This window comes from Emydura macquarii, unplaced genomic scaffold, assembly GCF_026122565.2.
Source record: "Emydura macquarii macquarii isolate MOO-44397 ecotype Brisbane River unplaced genomic scaffold, CSIRO-AGI_Emac_v2 contig_1203, whole genome shotgun sequence".
NCBI lineage: Eukaryota > Metazoa > Chordata > Testudines > Chelidae > Emydura > Emydura macquarii.
Window position 1 is genome coordinate 83,891 of NW_027131340.1, and position 18,305 is coordinate 102,195.

The following is an 18,305-nucleotide window of genomic DNA, read 5'->3' on the forward strand; positions in this document are numbered from 1 at the left end:
CCCACTAAGTCACACCCTGATCCCAGGTGCCTTCCACAGCACCCCCAATCAGAAGTCCACCCCCCAAAGTCCAGCCCCATTCTCCATGTCCCCTCATGCCTCCCCCCACCGTCTTCAGGGCAAATGAAACCTTCCCCCATCTCACCCTCAGGATCATCCCTGCTGAGAACAAGTGTGCCTGCCTGGCTGGGAGCTATGTGGCAAGAGGGGGGGGGAGGCGTGTTGAAGACTTAGAGGATACAGCTGCTCCATGGAGACAGAGATGGGGGGGAACTGGGCGAGGGGTGCCAGTATAAACACCCCCACCTCCTATTATGGTGAGGGGGTCCCCCTATAACCAGCCCCTGAGCCCCCCCATCCCTCCAGGGCCACATTTCTGTGTTGGGCAGAGTCCCTGGATAACCAGCCCCCATGCCCTACTCCTGAGATGGCCGGGTCCCAGCACTGGGCAAGGGGTCCCTGGGTGAACCTCCCCCGAGCACCAGCCCAGTAAACACATCAGGCAGAGCTGGGCAGGTCTCACCCCCACCATCACCTTTAATGGGGAAGGGGAGAAGTTACAGACACTCCGTAGCAGCAGTTCAGAGGTGTGAGGAGGGGGGAAAGGGACCCCCAAGCCCCCTGCTGGGCCCCACCCTCAGGCTCCTTGTTCCAGATGAAGGGAGGGGCAGGGTAAACGCTGCCCCCTGCCCAGGTCTGTCTGGGTGCTAGTCCAGGAATCCCATCTCCACCACATCAGCAACCTCCGGGTGCAGGAGCCGTGTAGCCAGCCGCTCAATGTCGTCAAGGCTCAGCAGGCGAAGGCTTCGCTCATAATCCTGGAAGGAGAGGGGGGCTTAGCTCGGCGCCCTCGACATGGCCGGGGGGGAGGGAGGGGATCAGTGCAATCCTTGGAGAAACAGCCCCTGCCCCACCCCAGCTCCATGCGTGGGGTCCCTGGAATATCGACCCCAATGCCCCACCACAGAGGGGCTGCGTCTCAGCACTGGAGGGGTCCCTGGATAACTGGCCCCTGCGCCCCACCCCACAGGGGCTGTGTCCTGGCTCCAGGTGCGGAGTCCCCAGATAACCAACCCCCCACCCCAGAGGGCCACATCCCAGAACCAGGGGCATTTCTAGGGCACAATGAGGCCACCCAGGAAGCCTCCCCAGCCTGCAGTTCCCTTCGGTGTCACCTTATGCAGCTGCTCCAGCACCTTCTCTGCATCGGCCGTGCTGAAGTGCCGTGCCAAGACCTGACCTAGTGGGTGCCAGATGGTCGGGAATGGTGGCGGGGGCCCCCTCTGCCCTGGCTCCTCAGGGGAAGCCTTCTCCGGTGGCTTGATCACCAGGTTCAGCTTGGACTCCGGGCCAATGGAATAGTCCGAGAGCCGGTGCTCATCTGTGTGGGCAGCAGAGAGGCAGTGAGCACCTGCCCCCCCTCAGCTTGCCAAAATCATCATCATTCATGTGAGATATGCCATGTCAGGTACTGTTAGGAAGGCTGTAACGTGCTGAGTCAGATGATGATGTTTGTGTTCATGTGTGATAGGTGAGATGGAAGTTATGGATGTGTTTGAGATATCAGCATTTCAAAGTGTGCTGTCTGGGTAATGACTCAGACAGGATGGCTGCAGAACAATAGACGGCTTAATGGCCCATTAAGACATTCCCAGGTGCCAGGGGCCCAGGGGGAGAAGCCAGGGATATACCTGATGAGGCACCAGGACTGGCCCATGTGACTCTGGACTCCATCTTCGTTCCTGTAAAACCCCACAAACAGCATGGCCAGGGCCAGAAGGTATCTAAGGCAGAGGCCTGGGGACTCCATTTTGTCTTTCAGTTGGGATTCAGCTACCATCCTACCCCTGGATCAGCTCATCTACAACTAAACTGAAGCTGTGAAACAAAGGACTGAGACCCATCCAGGTACTGGATGTGCACCAGAGGGACTGTACAAGCCTGCAACTCCACCATTCTTCTAGAAACCTGATGTATCTGGACTTTCAAATCATTTGTATGTGTCTGATTGCTTTAATCCTTTCACATTTCTCTCATAGTTTGTTTCTTTTGTTTTATAATAAACCTTTAGTTTTAGTTACTAAAGGATTGGCTGGCAGCGTGGTATCTTGGGTAAGATCCAAATGTATATTGATCTGGTGCTGGGGCTGACCCTTTGGGGTCAGGAGGAACCTTTTTAGTAAAGAGCAGAGAGTTTGAATAACTGGTCTCTTTACTGGACCCAGGGGCTGATCTGGGAGCCAGAGGCTGAAATGGAGTAAAGGGGGCTGTGTGTATTCGTGTACTGGCTTCTGTGGGAAATCAGAAGCGCAGTTCGTGGTTGGTTGGGAAGTCTGGCTTCAGTGCCACCCACCAGCACTGGGAGAATCTGCTCTCCTTTTGCAGCCTGCCCTGACCTTGGCATTGTCAGGTGGCTGCCCTGGGCATGGAAGGGGCACAGACGTCCCCAAGGATGGTGAGATGCCAAGATAAAGGGAGCCCCCAGACCATTTAAAAACAGAAGTTTGGGAGCTTACAACTCTCGCCTCACCCCAGAGGGGCCGTGTGCCCCCGCACAGCACCCCAGAGCACCCGGCAAGGTGTCCCAGTGCGAACACCCCACTCCAGGGGCAGCTGCATTGAATGAGATTAGACTGAAGGGGTTAGCGATGCAATAGCTGCTGGGGTATGAAGTGTTCGTCATTATGTTTCAGAGTCAACATCCTAGAGAGCCGAATGGGGAAAGCTCGAGCCCCTCTGGCGCTGCCTGTCTGCAGCCTCGGGCCCCTGGGAACCAGCACCCACCTGCCAGGGCCTTGCCCTTGAAGAGCAGCCGCTGCTGGGAGACGGGGACGTTCAGCTTCTCGGAGACCAGGCGTTTCAGGGAGCTGACGCGCTCGTCGGGGGAGACCTGGGGAAAAGGGAGGGGGGCTGGAGTGGGGAGCTACACCCCCCAGGACTGCCAGCCCCCCCGCGCCCTCCCCCCCAGGACTGTCACCCCCAGGACTGCCAACCCCCCCGCGCCCTCCCCCCCAGGACTGCCAACCCCCCCCAGGACTGTCACCCCCCAGGACTGCCACCCCCCCAGGATCTTCCATTGCCCCCCCCAGGCCTGCCAACCCCCCCACGCCCCTCCCCCCCAGGATCTTCCATTGCCCCCCCCCCCGCATTGCTCCCCGCCAGCCAGCCGGGGGGAGAGGCGGGCACAGGGCACCCACACAGCCCCGCACCCCGACACACATACCCCGCCTCCGGCCCCCCGCCCTGGGCACACGGCCCTGCCCCGGCACCTGCAGGCTGCAGCCCCGGCCCTGCAGCGCCTTCACCGTCAGCAGCATCGCTGGACCGCGCAGCCCCCGGCCCGGAGCGGCCCCTTTAACGGCACCATAGACACAGGAGGATGCTGGGGGTAGAGCGGCCGCTGCCGGAGGACCATAAAGTTAATGGAAGCTAGACCAGCCTGAAAGAGGCCATAGAGTACCACAACTCCATAGATAGAGCGGCCGGTGGTATTCCATAGAGTCGGCACCGGCCGCGCCCACAGTGACTGTAACCATAGATACCAAAGGGACGGGAAAACTGGCGCGGATCGGGCTCCACTAGTGATTGTGTTGGGTTGGTCGGGTCCTGCTTTGAGCAGGCGGCTGGGCTAGATAGCTCCGGCCGTCCCTTCCAAGCCCCATCTTCTGTGATGGGGTGGCTAGCAAGGACCAGAGCGGCGAGTTCCATACCATAAAGAACCAGAGGGCTTGCGGCCTAGAGTGGCAGCGCTATACCATAGAGATACAACGGAAGCATGGACTAGAGCGACGCTTTCTGGAACAGAAATAGAAATAAAGACCCAAAGGGAGCAAAGGCCACAACCATAGAGACCAGCCAATTCCATACCATAGAGACAAAGGGGGCCAGAGCGGCCCGTGGGGTTGGGATATAGAAGCTGGAGCTAGAGCAGCGCCAGGGGGAGGGCGTGCCTGGGCGATAGAGGCATCCCCAAGGCTGGAAGCAGTGTCCCTCCCGCCCCCCAGCAGGGACGTGACACCCCCATGTCTGAGCCCTCCCCCTCCCCGCTCTGCCAGTGCCCCTCACTCCAGCCTCCACCCCCCTCGCAGCAGGAAGTTTCTCCATTTCCTGGCTGCTGCCTGCAGCCATGGGGCAGTGGGGAGAGACTCTAGTTAGGAGCCTGGGAAGTTGCACAGTGGAGAGGGGCAGGGATGAAGAGGCAGCCTGGCATGGGTCCCCGGCTGTTCCCTTCTCTCTGCCCAGGGCTGGGCCCAAAGCAGCCTGCACTGGGCACAGCACCCACATTTGCTCTTGGTGGCACCAGGATTGTGCTAGTCCCAGCTGAGCAAAGAAAAAAGCTCAGCTGCTTGCAATCTGAGTGGCCCCAGGGGTCTCTCACTCCCAGCGCAACCCCCCTCCCCCCATGCTCCCCCACACCAGTAATAGCTCCATGCACAAATTGTGTTGCTCTCTCTTCTTTATTCAACCCCCTCAACTTTGTGGAAGAGGGGCTGCTCCCCACCCCCTGTAAACAGCCCAGGCTCCACACCCTAGGAGGGCCACCACCAGAAGCATAGAAAACAAATTGTATAAAAATAAGGCTGGGTGTTCGGGGGCCCAACCTGAAAGACTTTGGTTTCCAACTGCCCCAGGGGTGGGCGCTCTGGGGCCAGAGTCACTTGTACAACACGTCCTGGAATCCTTACATCTCTTCCCCCGTGGCAAGGGGCACTCAGCAGCTGGGGGAGCACACAGCCCCTTTTACAGCTGGTCCCCCCAGCACTGCCTCCCAACAGGGGTCCAGTCCCTCTTGCAGCAGGAGGTTCTCAGGGGCCGGCAGGCGGACGCAGCTTCTTATAGACGAGGTGGCCCAGCACCAGCACCAGCATTTCAGCAGTGCTGCTCAGCGCCACAACAAAGGGGGCCTGGGAGGCAAAGTCAGCCTGCCGGCGGCGGAAAGAGAGCTGCAGGACAGCCAGGGCCAGCAAGCTGTTCTGCACCCCCACCTCGATGCTGACCGTCCGGCAGTGCGGGCCCGGCAGCTGCAGGCAAGAGGCCAGGAGGTAGCCCAGCAGGAGGCCAAAGAGGGGCACCGTCAGCCCAGCCAGCACCACGGGGGGCCGCACATCAGCCAGGATAAATGCTCCCATGTGGTAGGCCATGAAGAGCCCACCGAGGATGAGGGTGAAGCTGAAGGGCTTGATGAGCAGCAGGAGTAGGCGGGCGACCCGGGGCAGTTTGCACTTCACAACCAGGCCGGCCGAGATGGGCACCGCGATGAAGAGCAGCGTCCCCAGGATCTTGGCAAAGGGCACGTGCAGGGTCTGGTGGGCGCTCAGCAGCTGCCCATATAGTGCTGAGGAGAGCGGCATCAGCCCAGTGGCCACTACGGTGGACAGCAGTGTCATGGAGATGGCCAGAGTGACATCCCCACCCAGCAGGAGGCTGTAGAGGTACCCGCCGCCCCCACCTGGTGAGGAGCAGGTGATGACCAGCCCCAGCGCCAGGGCTTTAGGGAGGGCAAAGGCCAATGACATGAGGTAGCCGTACAGGGGCATAGCCACGAACTGACCCACGATGCCCAAGAGGATGGGGTGGGGCTGGCGCACCAGGCCCCGCAGTGCCTCCAGCTCCACCTTGCAACCAAAGGCGCACTTGTTGACAAAGATGAGGGGCAGGAGGACGTAGAGGAGTGGGTTCTCCGAGAAGTGGCCCAGCCCCAGAGGTCCTGGCTCCGGGTCCTCGCTTGCCAGCACCCGCACCTGGAACTCCCCCCGCTCCTCCACTAGCCGATGCTGGTCCAGCAGGCGCAGTTGGAGTGGTGCCAGCCCAGCCGTCCCTGAGCGGATGGCCACCACAAAGCCCCCCGCCCCGCAGCACAGGGCGCTGACGTTCTCTACTGTCAGCACGGAGGGCGCTAGTGAGGCCACGCTGAGCCGGACACCACCCGCCGTCCCGTTGGCACCTGGGTAACGGCTGGACACCACCATGATGCCCTGGCTCCTCTCAGGGAAGTCAAACTCCAGGGTGCTGCCATCGCCAACACTCAGGTACCTTTCGGCTGGCTGCCCCCAGGCTGGCTGGGCCCAGCAGAGCAGCAGCAGTAGCAGCGCCTGTGCCATGCCGTGGGGTCTCAGGACCCACAGGCACCTGGTCTCCAGCAGCTCCGGCACATGGAGATGTTGCTCAGCCAGGATGCGTGGGGACCTCCTTCGTTCAGTCGCCGGGCATCCCCACCAACCTGGAGGAAGGGAACAGGGAGAGGCTGAGAGGAGGGGCCTGAGCAAGGATAGACTGAAGGGGTAGGGGGATCTCAGGCGCTCGGCTGCCAGCTCCTGGGTGACCACCCCAGAGGGACTGGGGAAAGGGGGATGGGGATGGGGCAGGGGCAGCCCAGGACCCGACTGCGGGGGGAACACACAGTGGGGGTTGTGGGGTGGAGGCAGCTGCTCTCTCCCTCTTCAGCTGAGTCACTGAAATTCATCACAAATGCCCAACCGCACTCCCCTGCCCCCAAGAGATCCCTTTCTCCTCACAGCTTACCCCCCATCAACACCCCTCCCAGTCACCCTCTCCCCAAATGCTGCCCCACCCTGTAGGGTCAAAGGTCATGCAGGGGTCAGGGAAAAGAGGTCAAACTCCACCAGGACTCAGTCCTAGGCCTCTCCTCTCCAGCTCCAGGCAGGCCTCTGTCCTCAGACCCCCTAACTCCTACCCCCTCCTGCTACCCCCCACCTCAGGTCCCAACCCTTCTAATCCCAGCAAGACCTCTGACCCTGCAGGACTCAGCCCCCCTGCCATCACCCCTAGCCTTCCCATTGAGGGGACTCGGCCCCCCCAATCTAGCCTCACCACAGCTCCCCTACCAACTCCCCCCATTCCAGGTCCCAGCCCTCTGAACTCTCACCAGCCCCCCCCCCCCCACCTTATCTCCGCCTCACTCCTGCTATCCTACAGGTCCCAGGCCTGAGCCCGTACCCTGATCCCCTCCTTCTGCCCCCCAGCCCAGCCCCGACCCCTGAAGCCCCCAGTGCCAGCCCTGACCCCTCCCCCATCCTTCTGCCCCCCCCAGTGCCAGCCCTGACCTCTCCCCCATCCTTCTGCCCCCCCGTGTCAGCCCTGACCGCTCCCCCATCCGTCTGCCCCCCCCAGTGCCAGCCCTGACCCCTCCCCCATCCGTCTGAACCCCCCAGTGCCAGCCCTGACCCCTCCCCCATCCGTCTGCCCCCCCAGTGCCAGCCCTGACCCCTCCCCCATCCGTCTGCCCCCCCCAGTGCCAGCCCTGACCCCTCCCCCATCCGTCTGCCCCCCCAGTGCCAGCCCTGACCCCTCCCCCATCCGTCTGCCCCCCCAGTGCCAGCCCTGACCCCTCCCCCATCCGTCTGCCCCCCCCAGTGCCAGCCCTGACCCCACCCCCATCCTTCTGCCCCCCAGTGCCAGCCCTCCCATCCTTCTGCCCCCCAGTGCCAGCCCTGACCCCTCCCCCATACCTTGTCTCCCCCCACCGTGGACCCCGTTTGACTCGAGTCAACTCGGCTGCGTCGGCGTCCGGTCCAGCTCCTTCGGCCCCGCCCCCGGGACACACACAACCTTACAACGGCCCCGCCCACCACGGAAGTGGCTGCGCGCATGGGCAGTAGCGGAATGAGGCAGCCAGGCAGGATCCCGGAAGGGGGGATGGTTCCTGGGGAACGGAAGTACGTTAGAAGAGGGGAGGCGGGACTAAGGTCGAACTTGTCCTTTGATTGGTTGGGACACTGCGATCTCCTGTACCGATTGGTGGAGCTAGGAGAACCCAAAGCGTGACTGGTGAAGGTAGGGGGTACCCGGGCTCTGATTGGTGAGTCTCTGCAGCCCTCTATGTCCTAATTGGTGGAACTAGGGGTTCCCTGTGCTCTCAGTGGTTATGTCCCTGCAGCTCCCGCCCCCAGGCTCTGATTGGTGTGACTAGTATACCGTGGCTGTTGAGTAGTCGCATTTCCTCCACCACGCCGGCCCTCCATCCTGTGATTGGTGGGACGGGCCCCTTCCATCCGCTGATTGGTGGGAACGGGCCCCTTCTCCTGCGATTGGTGGGATGGACCCCTTCCATCCGCTGATTGGTGGGAACTGGCCCCTTCTCCTGAGATCGGTGGGAATGGACCCCTTCCATCCGCTGATTGGTGTTTTCTCCCATTGCCCCCTGGGGGGCTGGGTGCGATCGAAGCCTGGCTGTCTCCCCGCTCCCATCCCTTCCCTTCCCTTCCCTTCCCTGGGCCCAGCAGGGCAGGGTAGGGCACAATTGTCCCCCCCACACCTCCCCCAGCCCAGTCACCAGAGGCACCCTGGCCATGCCAGGCTCCAGCCAGCATCTCCCGCCCGCAGCCTCGCCAGCCCTCACAGCTTGTTTGTTCTCGTCGCCCGTCCCTGGGGCCAGGAGCAGCCCCAGGGGAGCGTGTGGGGCTGGAAAGCTGATCAGCATGCACAGCTGCAGCTCAGTATTCCTGCCAGGCAAGGCCAGGGCCATGCAGGCGGCTCGGTGAGGCCATGGCGTGAGGGCGGTAACGACCCTTTGTTCCTGGAGAAGTTCATCCCACTGCCTACGGCAGCTCCTGCACCAAGAGTTTAGCCTTAGTGCTGCTCATGATATGTACTTCCCTAGCGCTGAGGAGCCCTTGCCATGGATCAGGTGCCCATGGTGCTAGGTGCTGCACAGACACAGAGCAACAAGCCAGTCCCTGCCCCCCACAGCACTGTGCAAGACAACAGCTGGAGCCAGTCCTATAGGGGAGAACCAGAAGGAGACACTAGCCGTCACCAAGCCGGGACCGTGGGTTCCGCGCTCCAACAGCCCAGCTCCTGGTAAGACTGGGGTAGGAGAGTTTTAAGGCGTGACTGGAAGGTGGGTCAGGAAGTAGCTTGTGGGTGGTGACTGGGAGCAAATGAAGGGTTAGACAGATTAATAAGTGGGCAACAGAGGCTGGGCTCACAGACTGCTTGGAGCCAGCAGTCGCTTTCCATACTGAACCAGAGATGATCCAGCTTGGGGTGTGGAGAGCCTCAATAGTCAAGACCAACATCTTCAGTTGGATGTGTGAGAAAAGGGGGAGCCGGGCAAGGGCTGCGCTGGGCAGCAGGACAGGACAGGAGACTGAATGGCAGAGAACCCCCTGGGGGTGTCGAGTGCATCTTAGAGTTTTAGATAGATTCTTATCAACACTAGTCCCACACCTTGGAGCTCCCAGAAAGACCAAGCCCTGGCAGCTCTGAGAAGGTTCTTGCTCAGGCTCTCGTGGCTCACCAGCTGGGGGACTGGGGAGGCTGTTGGTGATTGGCAGAGAGCCCAGAGAAGCGCCCCGTGAATGGTTAAAAGGCTAGAAAACCTGCCTTACAGGGAGAGACTCCAGGAGCGCAATTTATTTTGCTTCACACACAGATTGAGGGGTGACTTGATCCCCATTTCTCAGTACCTCTGTGGTGATGGGCTCTTCAGTCTAGCAGAGGTGTGGCTGACACCCCCCCCCCCACTGGTCCCCAAGGACAGACACCAATCCCTGCTCTCTCTGCACTGCATTTATTCAGACTCCATGAAGGGCCCAGGCCACTGCTGAGACACATTGGAAGTTACAGAGCAGCTCAATTACCCACCCCCCAAAGATGAAACAGCCCCCCGCATCTCCCCCCCCCGCCCAAGTCTCCAGATCTCAGCTGGGGAGTGACAGGACTGAGTCACCAAAACAGAGAGGATTGGCCCTAGCAGACACCCCCTGCCAGACTGGAAGAGTGGTGTCTCTCTCTATGGAGTGATGATAATGCCAGGGCAGAGAGCAGGGCACAAGCCCTGCTTTCTGCCCCCCAGGCTCTAAGAATATCAGTAAGGAAAAAATGCCCCTGGGCTTAAGGCCTGCCCTGGGGAATAAGGCACTTAGAAGGCGGGCAAGGCCAGCTGTATGAGACCATGGGGCCTTGAATCCCCAGCTACGCCCCAGGAGGCACCAGAGAGAAAAGTCAGTGGAGCAGGCCCCCCTCCAGAAGAGAGAGATGGCCAAACAGCCTTACCCATCCTTGGGGGGGGGGGGGGGGGCCCTGCTCCCTTCCAAACCCACAGACAGACTAAAGGAGCAAGACCCCCTCATCTCCCCTCCCCGGAGCGGGGCATAGACAGCACCTTGGTCTCCATGGTTCAGGGTTTGGGGGGGAGGGGCATCACTGAACATCAGCCGTTCTCTGCGGGATGCAGCCCTCCATCTCCAACGCCTCCGGCCAGCCCTCATACTTGTTGGAACTCTTGCTGTTCTTCGTGTGCTGGGGCAGGGGACAGAGTGCGCTTTAAGGGGGAGAAGAGCCCGCCCCAGCCTCTCCACCCCCCAGCCCCAGGGTCCTCCAGCCCCTTTCCGCCCCACATGCTGCAACCCACCCCTGCAGTCTCTCCCGCACCCCAAAACACACACAGAGCCCAAGGAGATCTCTGCAGGAGTGACAGGACCTGCACCCTCCCTGGACCTTTCCCGACAATCAGCCAGGGAAAGTGGGGGTCGGCAGGGCCCCAGGCAAGCAAGGGGTGGGGGCTCACCTGCTCAAAGGGGCTTTTATCCTGCACCCCTTTAGCCCCTACGAAGACCCAGCTGTCACGGAAGCCCAGCTCCTTGGCCACGCTGCTGCCCAGCTCACTGAAAATCCTCCGCGTCTCCTCGTTCATCCTGAGGGTAGAGCCTGGGGTGAGCCGGAGGATGGGGGCTCTGGGTCCCATCCCCATCCCACCCCCCAAGCCAGCCAGGGCCCCACCTGCCCTGAGGCCAGATCGGAGCCGGTGTGCCAAAGAGGGGAGAGACCCCATGTCCCATTCCCCACCCTGCCAGAGCCAGCCAGTTCTCCCCCAACTCCAGGCCTGGATCAGTGGCAGTGCTCCCCAGACAGGAGACGCCCTATGTCCTGGTCCCCCATCCTGCCTGGGCCTGGATCAGAGATGGCAACCCACAGACAGGAGCAGCCCAGTGCCCCCTTGGGCCTTTGTCTGACACCCACTTGGTAGCTGGGTCGTCGTAGGAGGCTACGAACACCAAGGTGCCCTCGTGCAGCGTCCGGATGAACTTCAGCAGCTCGTTGACATCTGGGGTGGAAGATGCAGGGGTGAGCATAGGCCTGGGCCCCATGCCCCCTGTCAAATTCCTGCCACTTACACAGACCCATACATCACATAAACGCCCCCCTGAGGCTCCCACACCTCTCCCACCTGGAGCCTCCCTGAAGCCCCCAGATATTCCCCCCCAACATCCTCAGGTGCTGCCCCCTCACCTCCAGCCCACATGTCGAAGAACTTGGCATCAATGAGTTCCCCGTTGACCCCTGGAACCAGAGCAAGACAGTGTCAGATCCCAGGTTGCCCCACTCATCTCAGCAGCACACACCCTCCCCAGCCCTTGTGCCCCCTCCCCTGCCCAGCCCTCCCACCCAGCTGGCAATAAACCCCCCATCCCCAGATCTCAAGGTCTTCCCCCACACACACAAACTCACCATTCACCAAGGCAATGTTCAGGCCACGCCCCACATTGTTCTTCACGCTGCTCATTAGCCTGGAATGAAAGCAGGGTGAGAACAGGCCTCCCCCCAGGATAGCCCCACAGGCTGTAGGGAATCAGGACTGCTGGGTTCTTCTATCCCTGGATCTGGGAGGGGAGTGGGGTCTAGTGGTTAGAGCAGGAGGGGCTGGGAGCCAGGACTCCTGGGTTCTTCTCTCCCTGGCTCTGCGAGGGGAGTGGGGTCTGGTGTGTTTGGGGGGAGCTAAGAGCCAGAACGCCTAGGTTCTCTCCTGGCTTGGGGAAGGGTGTGGGGTCTGGTGGATTAGAGCAGGGTCAGAGGGGGCTAGGAGCCAGGACTCCTGGCTTCTCTCCCCAGTTCTGCCCCCGAAATCATTAGCATTCTGCCTTCTCTTGCCTCCCCATGCTGAGCTGCCTCCCCACCCCCAACTCACATTTTATCCTCCAGGCAGATCTTGGGCCCAATGACGTTGGCGGCGCCGCTGACCAGCCGGAAGGCGAGATGCAGCTCAGGGCAGGGCCGTGGGAGCCCACACTTGTATCTCCTGGGCCGGGGCTCTGAGGGGGAAAGGCAGAAATATGGGGAAGTTGCCAAGACACCCTCACGTCACTCCCCCACCCCGTGGTCCCCGGGCTCCACGACTCCCACCCCCAGTCAAGGGTGTCAGGCCCCTGGGATGGGGAGGGACAGATCCTGGGGAGGGTGTTGCCGGGGGGATGGACAGACATGAGCAGAGCTAGGGGATCTGGGGACTCAGGGAGTCACCTCTGAAATGCAGCTAACTCAAGGGGGAGTGTTCCTCCTTCACCCTATTGGACTAGGACCCCCCCTTTGCCAGTAGCAACACACGGAGTGGTGACCAGGGTTCCCGCTCCTGTACTTGGGATTGAGCCCTCTCCCAACTCTGCCTGCCCAATGGGCTCCCAGGTCTGGGCTCCAGTCCCCCGCTACCGCTGCCCTCCACTTGCCCCAGGCCAGAAACTCACTGTTGTGTCTGCTTCTGGCTCCCCCTCTGCCTGAGGGGGCGGCGCTGACCTGAAGGGGCATGACCGAGCTGCCCCAGCCCGACACTGGGGGCAAGAAGAGAGGGGGCTGGTGAGGGGAGGGGGGGAAGCACCCTGGAGCCCAGCCCCCCTCATCTCCCCAGACTGGGCCTCCAGCCAGGATCCTCCCCCATATCTTGGCACAGATCTTGGAGGGGTTGGACAGGGCCCCCCAGGTAGCAGCCCCTCCCCAAGTCACTTACCTGCTGTGGGGGGGTTCTCAGGACCTGTGGGGAGAAAGAGCAGCACCTGTGACCCACAATGCAGTGTGCCCGACACCCCACTGGCCACTCTGGGCCCACAGTTGCCCCCTTACTCTCCCCCTCATCCCCACAGCTTATGGGAGAGCCAGAGGAAGAGCAACGGGAGGGCTCTGCCCCAGGGGAAGATCCCCCTTTCCCCAGCCCCACCAGGATTCAGGGCCTTGTCAGACTTGTACCACAGCACTGGGTGTAGAACTCCCCGGCACAAGGCAATTGGGTGTCATTGCTGGGGGGCGACTGCAGCCCCTGGCCCTCCAGTCCCAGAGGAAGATCCCCTCATGCCCACAACCCTGGTGCACGCCTGCTTCCTCCGCAATAGCAGTGAGTGATGTTGTCCTGCGTAACTGCCTGCCACAAGGTTCCTGGGGCTGTCACTGGGGGTGGTGGATTGCAGTCCCCAGGGGAGGACCCAGCCCTTACTGCTGAGGAGCTGCTGGAGGCGAGAGAACCCACTCTGGGTGCCCAGCAGGAGGCTGACGAGGATCCAGGTGAGCCCAGCTGTAAGGATGATCGCCACCACACGCAGGGGACCTGGGGGGCAGAGGAGGAGGTCAGAACCAGGGCACAGGCTGCCCCCCAAGAGCATGCCCCCCTCCCACACACCCCAGCCCCCCCAGCTGGTACACCCCCCCATCCAACTCAGCCCCCCTCCCACACACCCCAACCCCCCCCAGCTAGTACAACCCCCCCATCCTACTCAGCCTCCCCTGCCCACACTTAATCCCCCCTTGATCCAAAGCAACCCTCCAAATATAGGGGCCCGCACAGCCTGTGGCTCCAGGTACACCCACCCCATCCCCCTCATTCAGTGCCCCCCACCCCAGTTAGATCAGCCTCACCTGCCAGTCTCATGGCCCTGTCCGAGGGCCCCCAGGAGCTCCCCAGCCAGGGGTGGGTGGGGATGGTCCGAACCCGGAGGCTCTGGAACCAGGGCTGGAAGGGAAGTTACTTGTCGGTCAGAGTTCAGAACCAGTCCAAATCCTGTGACCCAGCCCGCAGGGTACCCCAGGCCCCCGGATCCCCCGGGTCTTGATACCGCCATGTGCCCCCCACGTCTCTCCACTCCCCCACATTCCCCAATACCTCTCACAGCGTACCCAGCCCCAATGCCCCCCACAGCCCCCGCTTCCCCCTGACCCTCCTGCCCGCACCCGGGCTCCCTCCGGGCCGGCTTCGGACGCTGCTCACCGGGCGGCTCCTGCGGTGGCAGCTACGCCTCCTGCGGCCGCGGCGGCCCCCCCGGACCAGGGAGAAGCCGAGCGGAGCCTGGACCCGCCCCTGGCTCCGCCTCCTCCGGGATCTAGCCCTGGCTCTGCCCCCGCGCCGGGACCCGCCCCTGGCTCCGCCTCCTCCGGGATCCAGCCCTGGCTCCGCCCCCGCGCCGGGACCCGCCCCTGGCTCCGCCTCCCCCGGGATCCCTCGCTGCTCCCCCATCTGCCCCCCATTAGCAGGGGCTGGGCCCCCGTGGCTGGAGCTGGGGGTCTGTTGTTACACCATGCTGCACAAAGCAGTAATGAAGGGGGTTCCTCTAGGGCGTGGTGAGGGACGTCTCCTCCGGGGGACAGAGAACTGGGGTCTCTTCTGGAGAATGGGCGCAGGACACTGGGGTCCTGCCCCCGAGAATAGACCCATGGGCCCATCTAGCCTGGGGTCCCGGCCAGCTCCCAGAATGCCGACATGCCCCGGCAGGAAGTGTATGAACCTTGCAGATGGGGGGGCCAAGGTGCTGCAGCGCCCCACCCCAGAAGTGGCTGTACCTGAGCGCTGGGCAAAGGGTCTCTTGTATAAACAGCCTCCTGCACCCCCATTCCAGAGGGCCCCGTCTCAGTGCTAGACAATCAGCCCCCTCACCCCACCCCAGAAGTGGCTGCATCTCAGGGCTGGGCGAGGGGTCCCTGTATGACCAGCCCCCGCAGACCACCCCAGGGGGGCCACATCGCAGCTTCTGGCAAGAGGTCCCTGTATAACCAGACCTCGCCTGGTCCCCACCCCAGAAGTGGCTGCATCTGCGTGCTGGATGAAGGGTCTTCAGATAACCAGTCCCTGCGCCCCACCCCAGAGGGGACCATGTCTCAGCACCAGGCAAGTGGCCCCTGTATAAACAGCTCCTTCCCCATCCTAGAGGAGAGGTGCCTACACACCAGGTGAAGGGTCCCCATATAAGCAGCCCCCCAACCCTCACCCCATAGGGATCGCGTTTCAGTGCTGGGGGGGGGTCCCTGTATAACCAGCGCCTGATTGAGGTGGCCACACCACAGTGCTGGAATATGCGGGTTACGCACACCCCACGCCTGATATGTCGGTGGTCTCTCTCAGCCCCTGCTGGCCAGGTCCCAACTCTCAGTGCTGTCCAGTGGCAGGGAGTCCCACTGGCTTGTGGTGAAAGTCACCCTCCCCACCCCCATCCAAGGCCACAAACACGCCCCCCCCCCCTCCTTCCAGCTGGCATTTTCGCTTGTCCCTGGAAAAGGAAAAAAAAACTCAGCCTTTTTCATCAGTCGCCATACCAGAATGCCTGGATTCTCACCCCAGCGCTGGGAAGGGAAGGGGGGTCTAGCGGTTAGAGCAGGGGGGTCCTGGCAGCCAGGATGCTTGGGCTCTCTCCCTGGCTCTGGAAGGTGAGTAGGGTCTAGTGGTTAGAGCGGGGGGGGGGGGGAGGGAGGGCTGGGAGCCGGGATGCCTGGGCTCTCTCCCTGGCTCTGGAAGGGGAGTAGGGTCTAGTGGTTAGAGGAGGGGGGCTGGGAGCTGGGATGCCTGGGCTCTCTCCCTGGCTCTGGAAGGGGAGTAGGGTCTAGTGGTTAGAGGGGGGGCTGGGAGCTGGGACGCCTGGGCTCTCGCCCCGGCTCGGGGAGGGGCAGTAAAAGCATAGGGCCAGGGGGCCGCTGCTAGCTCTGAGCTCCTTGTTCAGCCATCACTGAGCAGCTTTGTGCCCTGCAGAGGGCGCCCGTCCCCTATATGGACCCTGAGAGGCTGGGTAGCTGCAGATGCTGGGGTGAGGCCCTGGGCCCTTTCCTTCTGGTCCTGATTTGCCAGCCCCTGGCATGTATGAACCCAGGTGTGGGCGTGCTGGGTCCTGGTATAAACAGCCCTCCCCTGCGCCCCCCCCCCCCCACTCTAACCACTGGCCCCCACTCCCCTCCCAGAGCTGGCAGAGAACCCAGGAGTCCTGGCTCCCAGCCTCGCCATCAGCTGAGCCCACAGCGTGTCACTGTACATCACGCAATTCATGTGGTAACAGCCCTGTGGATCATAATTAATCTTGACGAGCTGGGGGGGCGGGGTCTGCACTTGCCACGATCAGTTCTCCCCCACTCCTATGTCAGGGAGATTTATGGGGCCGGGGGGGCGGGGGAGAGATGCGTCAGGGTTGGGTCTGGAAGGAGTCTGAGGGTTGAACTGGAGGCAAGCAGGATATCCTGGGGGTGGGGTGGACATGCAAAGCCCCTGAACCTCCCCCAAGCCACCAGCCCTGCACCCCTCTGCCCAATCGCCCCCACCTCCATTTCCCCCCCCAACTCCCAGCCTACCCAAATCTCCTCACCCCCACACCAGGCCCTGGGCAGTTCTGGCCAACCCCAAGCCACCCTACTGACCCTGGGACGTGCAGGGCCCCCCCTGCAACCTGCCTGGGATTGCTGGGAAACTTAAGAACCCACAACTGGACTCAGCAGTTCTGCAGCCTCCTGCAACAGCAAAGTGCTGTGCTTGACTTAATGACAGTGTGTGTGTGTGTGGGGGGGGGGCCGCAGCAGCAGTGCCCCTCCTGGGGCAACTAACACACTTGGCACTGGAGAACAAACCCAGACTCCCCAGAGCTGAGGCAAGAACCCAGGCATCCTGGCTCCCAGTGCACCTGCCCCAGCCCCCAAGGTTGTGGTATTAACTGGAGGTTTGGGATGGCTCAGGCAGGGCGACGTTAACGACACGGACGCTGTTATTAATGGGGCTGCGGGGGGGGGGGGCCTGCAAGACCAAGGGACGCATGACCAGGGGCGGCACCGTGCCAAGGTGAGCTGGGAGGCCTGAGCTGAGCCAGCGCCCCCTAGACGGGACAGTCACTGAGCCAGCCACGATCTCAGCCCATACCCCCGCTCATCTCCCCCACATTGGGGTATGGCCCTCTCCCCCTTATAGGAGCCTGGCACTGAGCTGAGAACCCCTCCCCCCACCCAGACACCTGCTCTGGCCTGGCCCCCACCCATGGCCCCCAGCACCCGCTCTTGATTTGGGCCCCTGGAATATTTTTTGAGACAGAAACAATAAAAATGCCTTTAGGAGGCCATTAGCGCCAGGTGGGTGGGGGGGCAGGCAGGGAGGGGCCTGGTGGTGGAGGGGTCACTGGAGAGGCTTTCAGGACTCAGGGGACCATGGCTGAGCCGCCTCCCCTCTAGGCCACAACCTCACACCCCCATAGCCTGGGTCCTATCACCTGGACGGGGTCTCCCCACCCACCCCAACAGCCCTGGGCTTCCCACACACCTTCAGGCCCCTGCCCGCCCAGCCCTGCTCCCTCACTCCCATCCTGCCAGCCCCTCATTTTGTGCTTTTCTCCACCCCCCCCCGGAATCCTGGGGATGGGGAGTTTCTGTTGCGCTATGGAATTAGCCTCCAGGTTTCTGCTCCAGCAGCTATGACACCCCCCCCCACCCGGTGCATCACCCCCAAAATGACACCTTGCTGCAGGGACGCTGCCACTAATCCTGCTGGAGCTGCTGAAATCCGGCCTTTTGATGGGATTAGCTGTGCTCCTTCCCTGACACGACCGCCCGAGCTGGGGGTGCTGCATTGCGGAGGGGCGTGCTCCGCTGGCAGTCAAGGCCAGGTGCTGGGGGAGGGCAGGGACACTCTCCCCTGGCAGGCAGGGCGGGGCGCGGGGGGGCACCGTGCTCTGGGGGGTGGAGGAGGGGCGCTCTCCCCTGGCAGGCAGGCAGGGTGGGGCGCTGGGGGCACCGTGCTCTGGGGGGTGGAGGAGGGGCGCTCTCCCCTGGCAGGCAGGCAGGGCGGGGCGCTGGGGGGCACCGTGCTCTGGGGGGTGGAGGAGGGGCGCTCTCCCCTGGCAGGCAGGCAGGGCGGGGCGCTGGGGGCACCGTGCTCTGGGGGATGGAGGATGGGCGCTCTCCCCTGGCAGGCAGGCAGGGCGGGGCGCTGGGGGCACCGTGCTCGGGGGGGTGGAGGAGGGGCGCTCACCCCGGGCAGGCAGGCAGGGCGGGGCGCTGGGGGCACCGTGCTCTGGGGGGTGGAGGAGGGCGCTCTCCCCTGGCAGGCAGGCAGGGCGGGGCGCTGGGGGCACCGTGCTCTGGGGGGTGGAGGAGGGGCGCTCTCCCCTGGCAGGCAGGCAGGGCGGGGCGCTGGGGGGCACCGTGCTCGGGGGGATGGAGGAGGGGCGCTCTCCCCTGGCAGGCAGGCAGGGCGCTGGGGGGCACCGTGCTCTGGGGGATGGAGGAGGGGCGCTCTCCCCTGGCAGGCAGGCAGGGCGCTGGGGGGCACCGTGCTGCCCTGTCTC

At 62.8% G+C, this 18,305-nt stretch overlaps 3 protein-coding genes across 6 annotated transcripts; all 3 read right to left on the reverse strand.

The window, feature by feature from the left end:
- Positions 1–242: 242 nt before the first annotated feature.
- Positions 243–3,572, reverse strand: UBL4A (ubiquitin like 4A). Its single transcript, XM_067546917.1, has 4 exons — positions 3,270–3,572; positions 2,785–2,890; positions 1,176–1,381; positions 243–818 (listed from the first exon to the last, which is right to left on the reverse strand). The coding sequence occupies exons 1-4, from the start codon at positions 3,315–3,317 to the stop codon at positions 708–710; spliced, it is 471 nt and encodes a 156-aa protein (XP_067403018.1). The 5' UTR covers positions 3,318–3,572; the 3' UTR covers positions 243–707.
- Positions 3,573–3,714: 142 nt separating this feature from the next.
- SLC10A3 (solute carrier family 10 member 3) lies at positions 3,715–7,601 on the reverse strand. The gene is made up of 2 exons (XM_067546916.1): positions 7,470–7,601; positions 3,715–6,220 (listed from the first exon to the last, which is right to left on the reverse strand). The coding sequence occupies exon 2, from the start codon at positions 6,099–6,101 to the stop codon at positions 4,806–4,808; it is 1,296 nt and encodes a 431-aa protein (XP_067403017.1). The 5' UTR covers positions 6,102–6,220; positions 7,470–7,601; the 3' UTR covers positions 3,715–4,805.
- Positions 7,602–9,640: 2,039 nt separating this feature from the next.
- FAM3A (FAM3 metabolism regulating signaling molecule A) lies at positions 9,641–14,088 on the reverse strand. Of its 4 annotated transcripts, XM_067546934.1 has the most exons (11): positions 13,991–14,088; positions 13,642–13,735; positions 13,223–13,333; positions 12,743–12,766; positions 12,483–12,566; positions 11,930–12,053; positions 11,473–11,531; positions 11,254–11,304; positions 10,984–11,068; positions 10,532–10,658; positions 9,641–10,263 (listed from the first exon to the last, which is right to left on the reverse strand). In XM_067546934.1, the coding sequence occupies exons 2-11, from the start codon at positions 13,652–13,654 to the stop codon at positions 10,165–10,167; spliced, it is 777 nt and encodes a 258-aa protein (XP_067403035.1). In that variant the 5' UTR covers positions 13,655–13,735; positions 13,991–14,088; the 3' UTR covers positions 9,641–10,164. The 4 variants fall into 4 exon arrangements, with proteins under 4 accessions (XP_067403035.1, XP_067403037.1, XP_067403036.1 ...); XM_067546936.1 differs by lacking the exon at positions 12,483–12,566; XM_067546935.1 differs by lacking the exon at positions 11,254–11,304.
- Positions 14,089–18,305: the final 4,217 nt, after the last annotated feature.

Excerpts from the sequence above, each read along its gene's own strand:
- UBL4A (XM_067546917.1), bottom strand. The coding sequence starts at position 3,317 with ATGCTGCTGACGGTGAAGGCGCTGCAGGGCCGGGGCTGCAGCCTGCAG. Across the intron at positions 2,891-3,269 it reads GCCGGGGCTGCAGCCTGCAG|GTCTCCCCCGACGAGCGCGT; the intron begins GTGCCGGGGCAG and ends CCTTTTCCCCAG. Across the intron at positions 1,382-2,784 it reads CAAGGGCAAGGCCCTGGCAG|ATGAGCACCGGCTCTCGGAC; the intron begins GTGGGTGCTGGT and ends CTGCCCACACAG.
- SLC10A3 (XM_067546916.1), bottom strand. The coding sequence starts at position 6,101 with ATGGCACAGGCGCTGCTACTGCTGCTGCTCTGCTGGGCCCAGCCAGCC.
- FAM3A (XM_067546934.1), bottom strand. Across the intron at positions 11,069-11,253 it reads CTTCGACATGTGGGCTGGAG|ATGTCAACGAGCTGCTGAAG; the intron begins GTGAGGGGGCAG and ends CTTCCACCCCAG. Across the intron at positions 10,264-10,531 it reads ATAAAAGCCCCTTTGAGCAG|CACACGAAGAACAGCAAGAG; the intron begins GTGAGCCCCCAC and ends CCCCTGCCCCAG.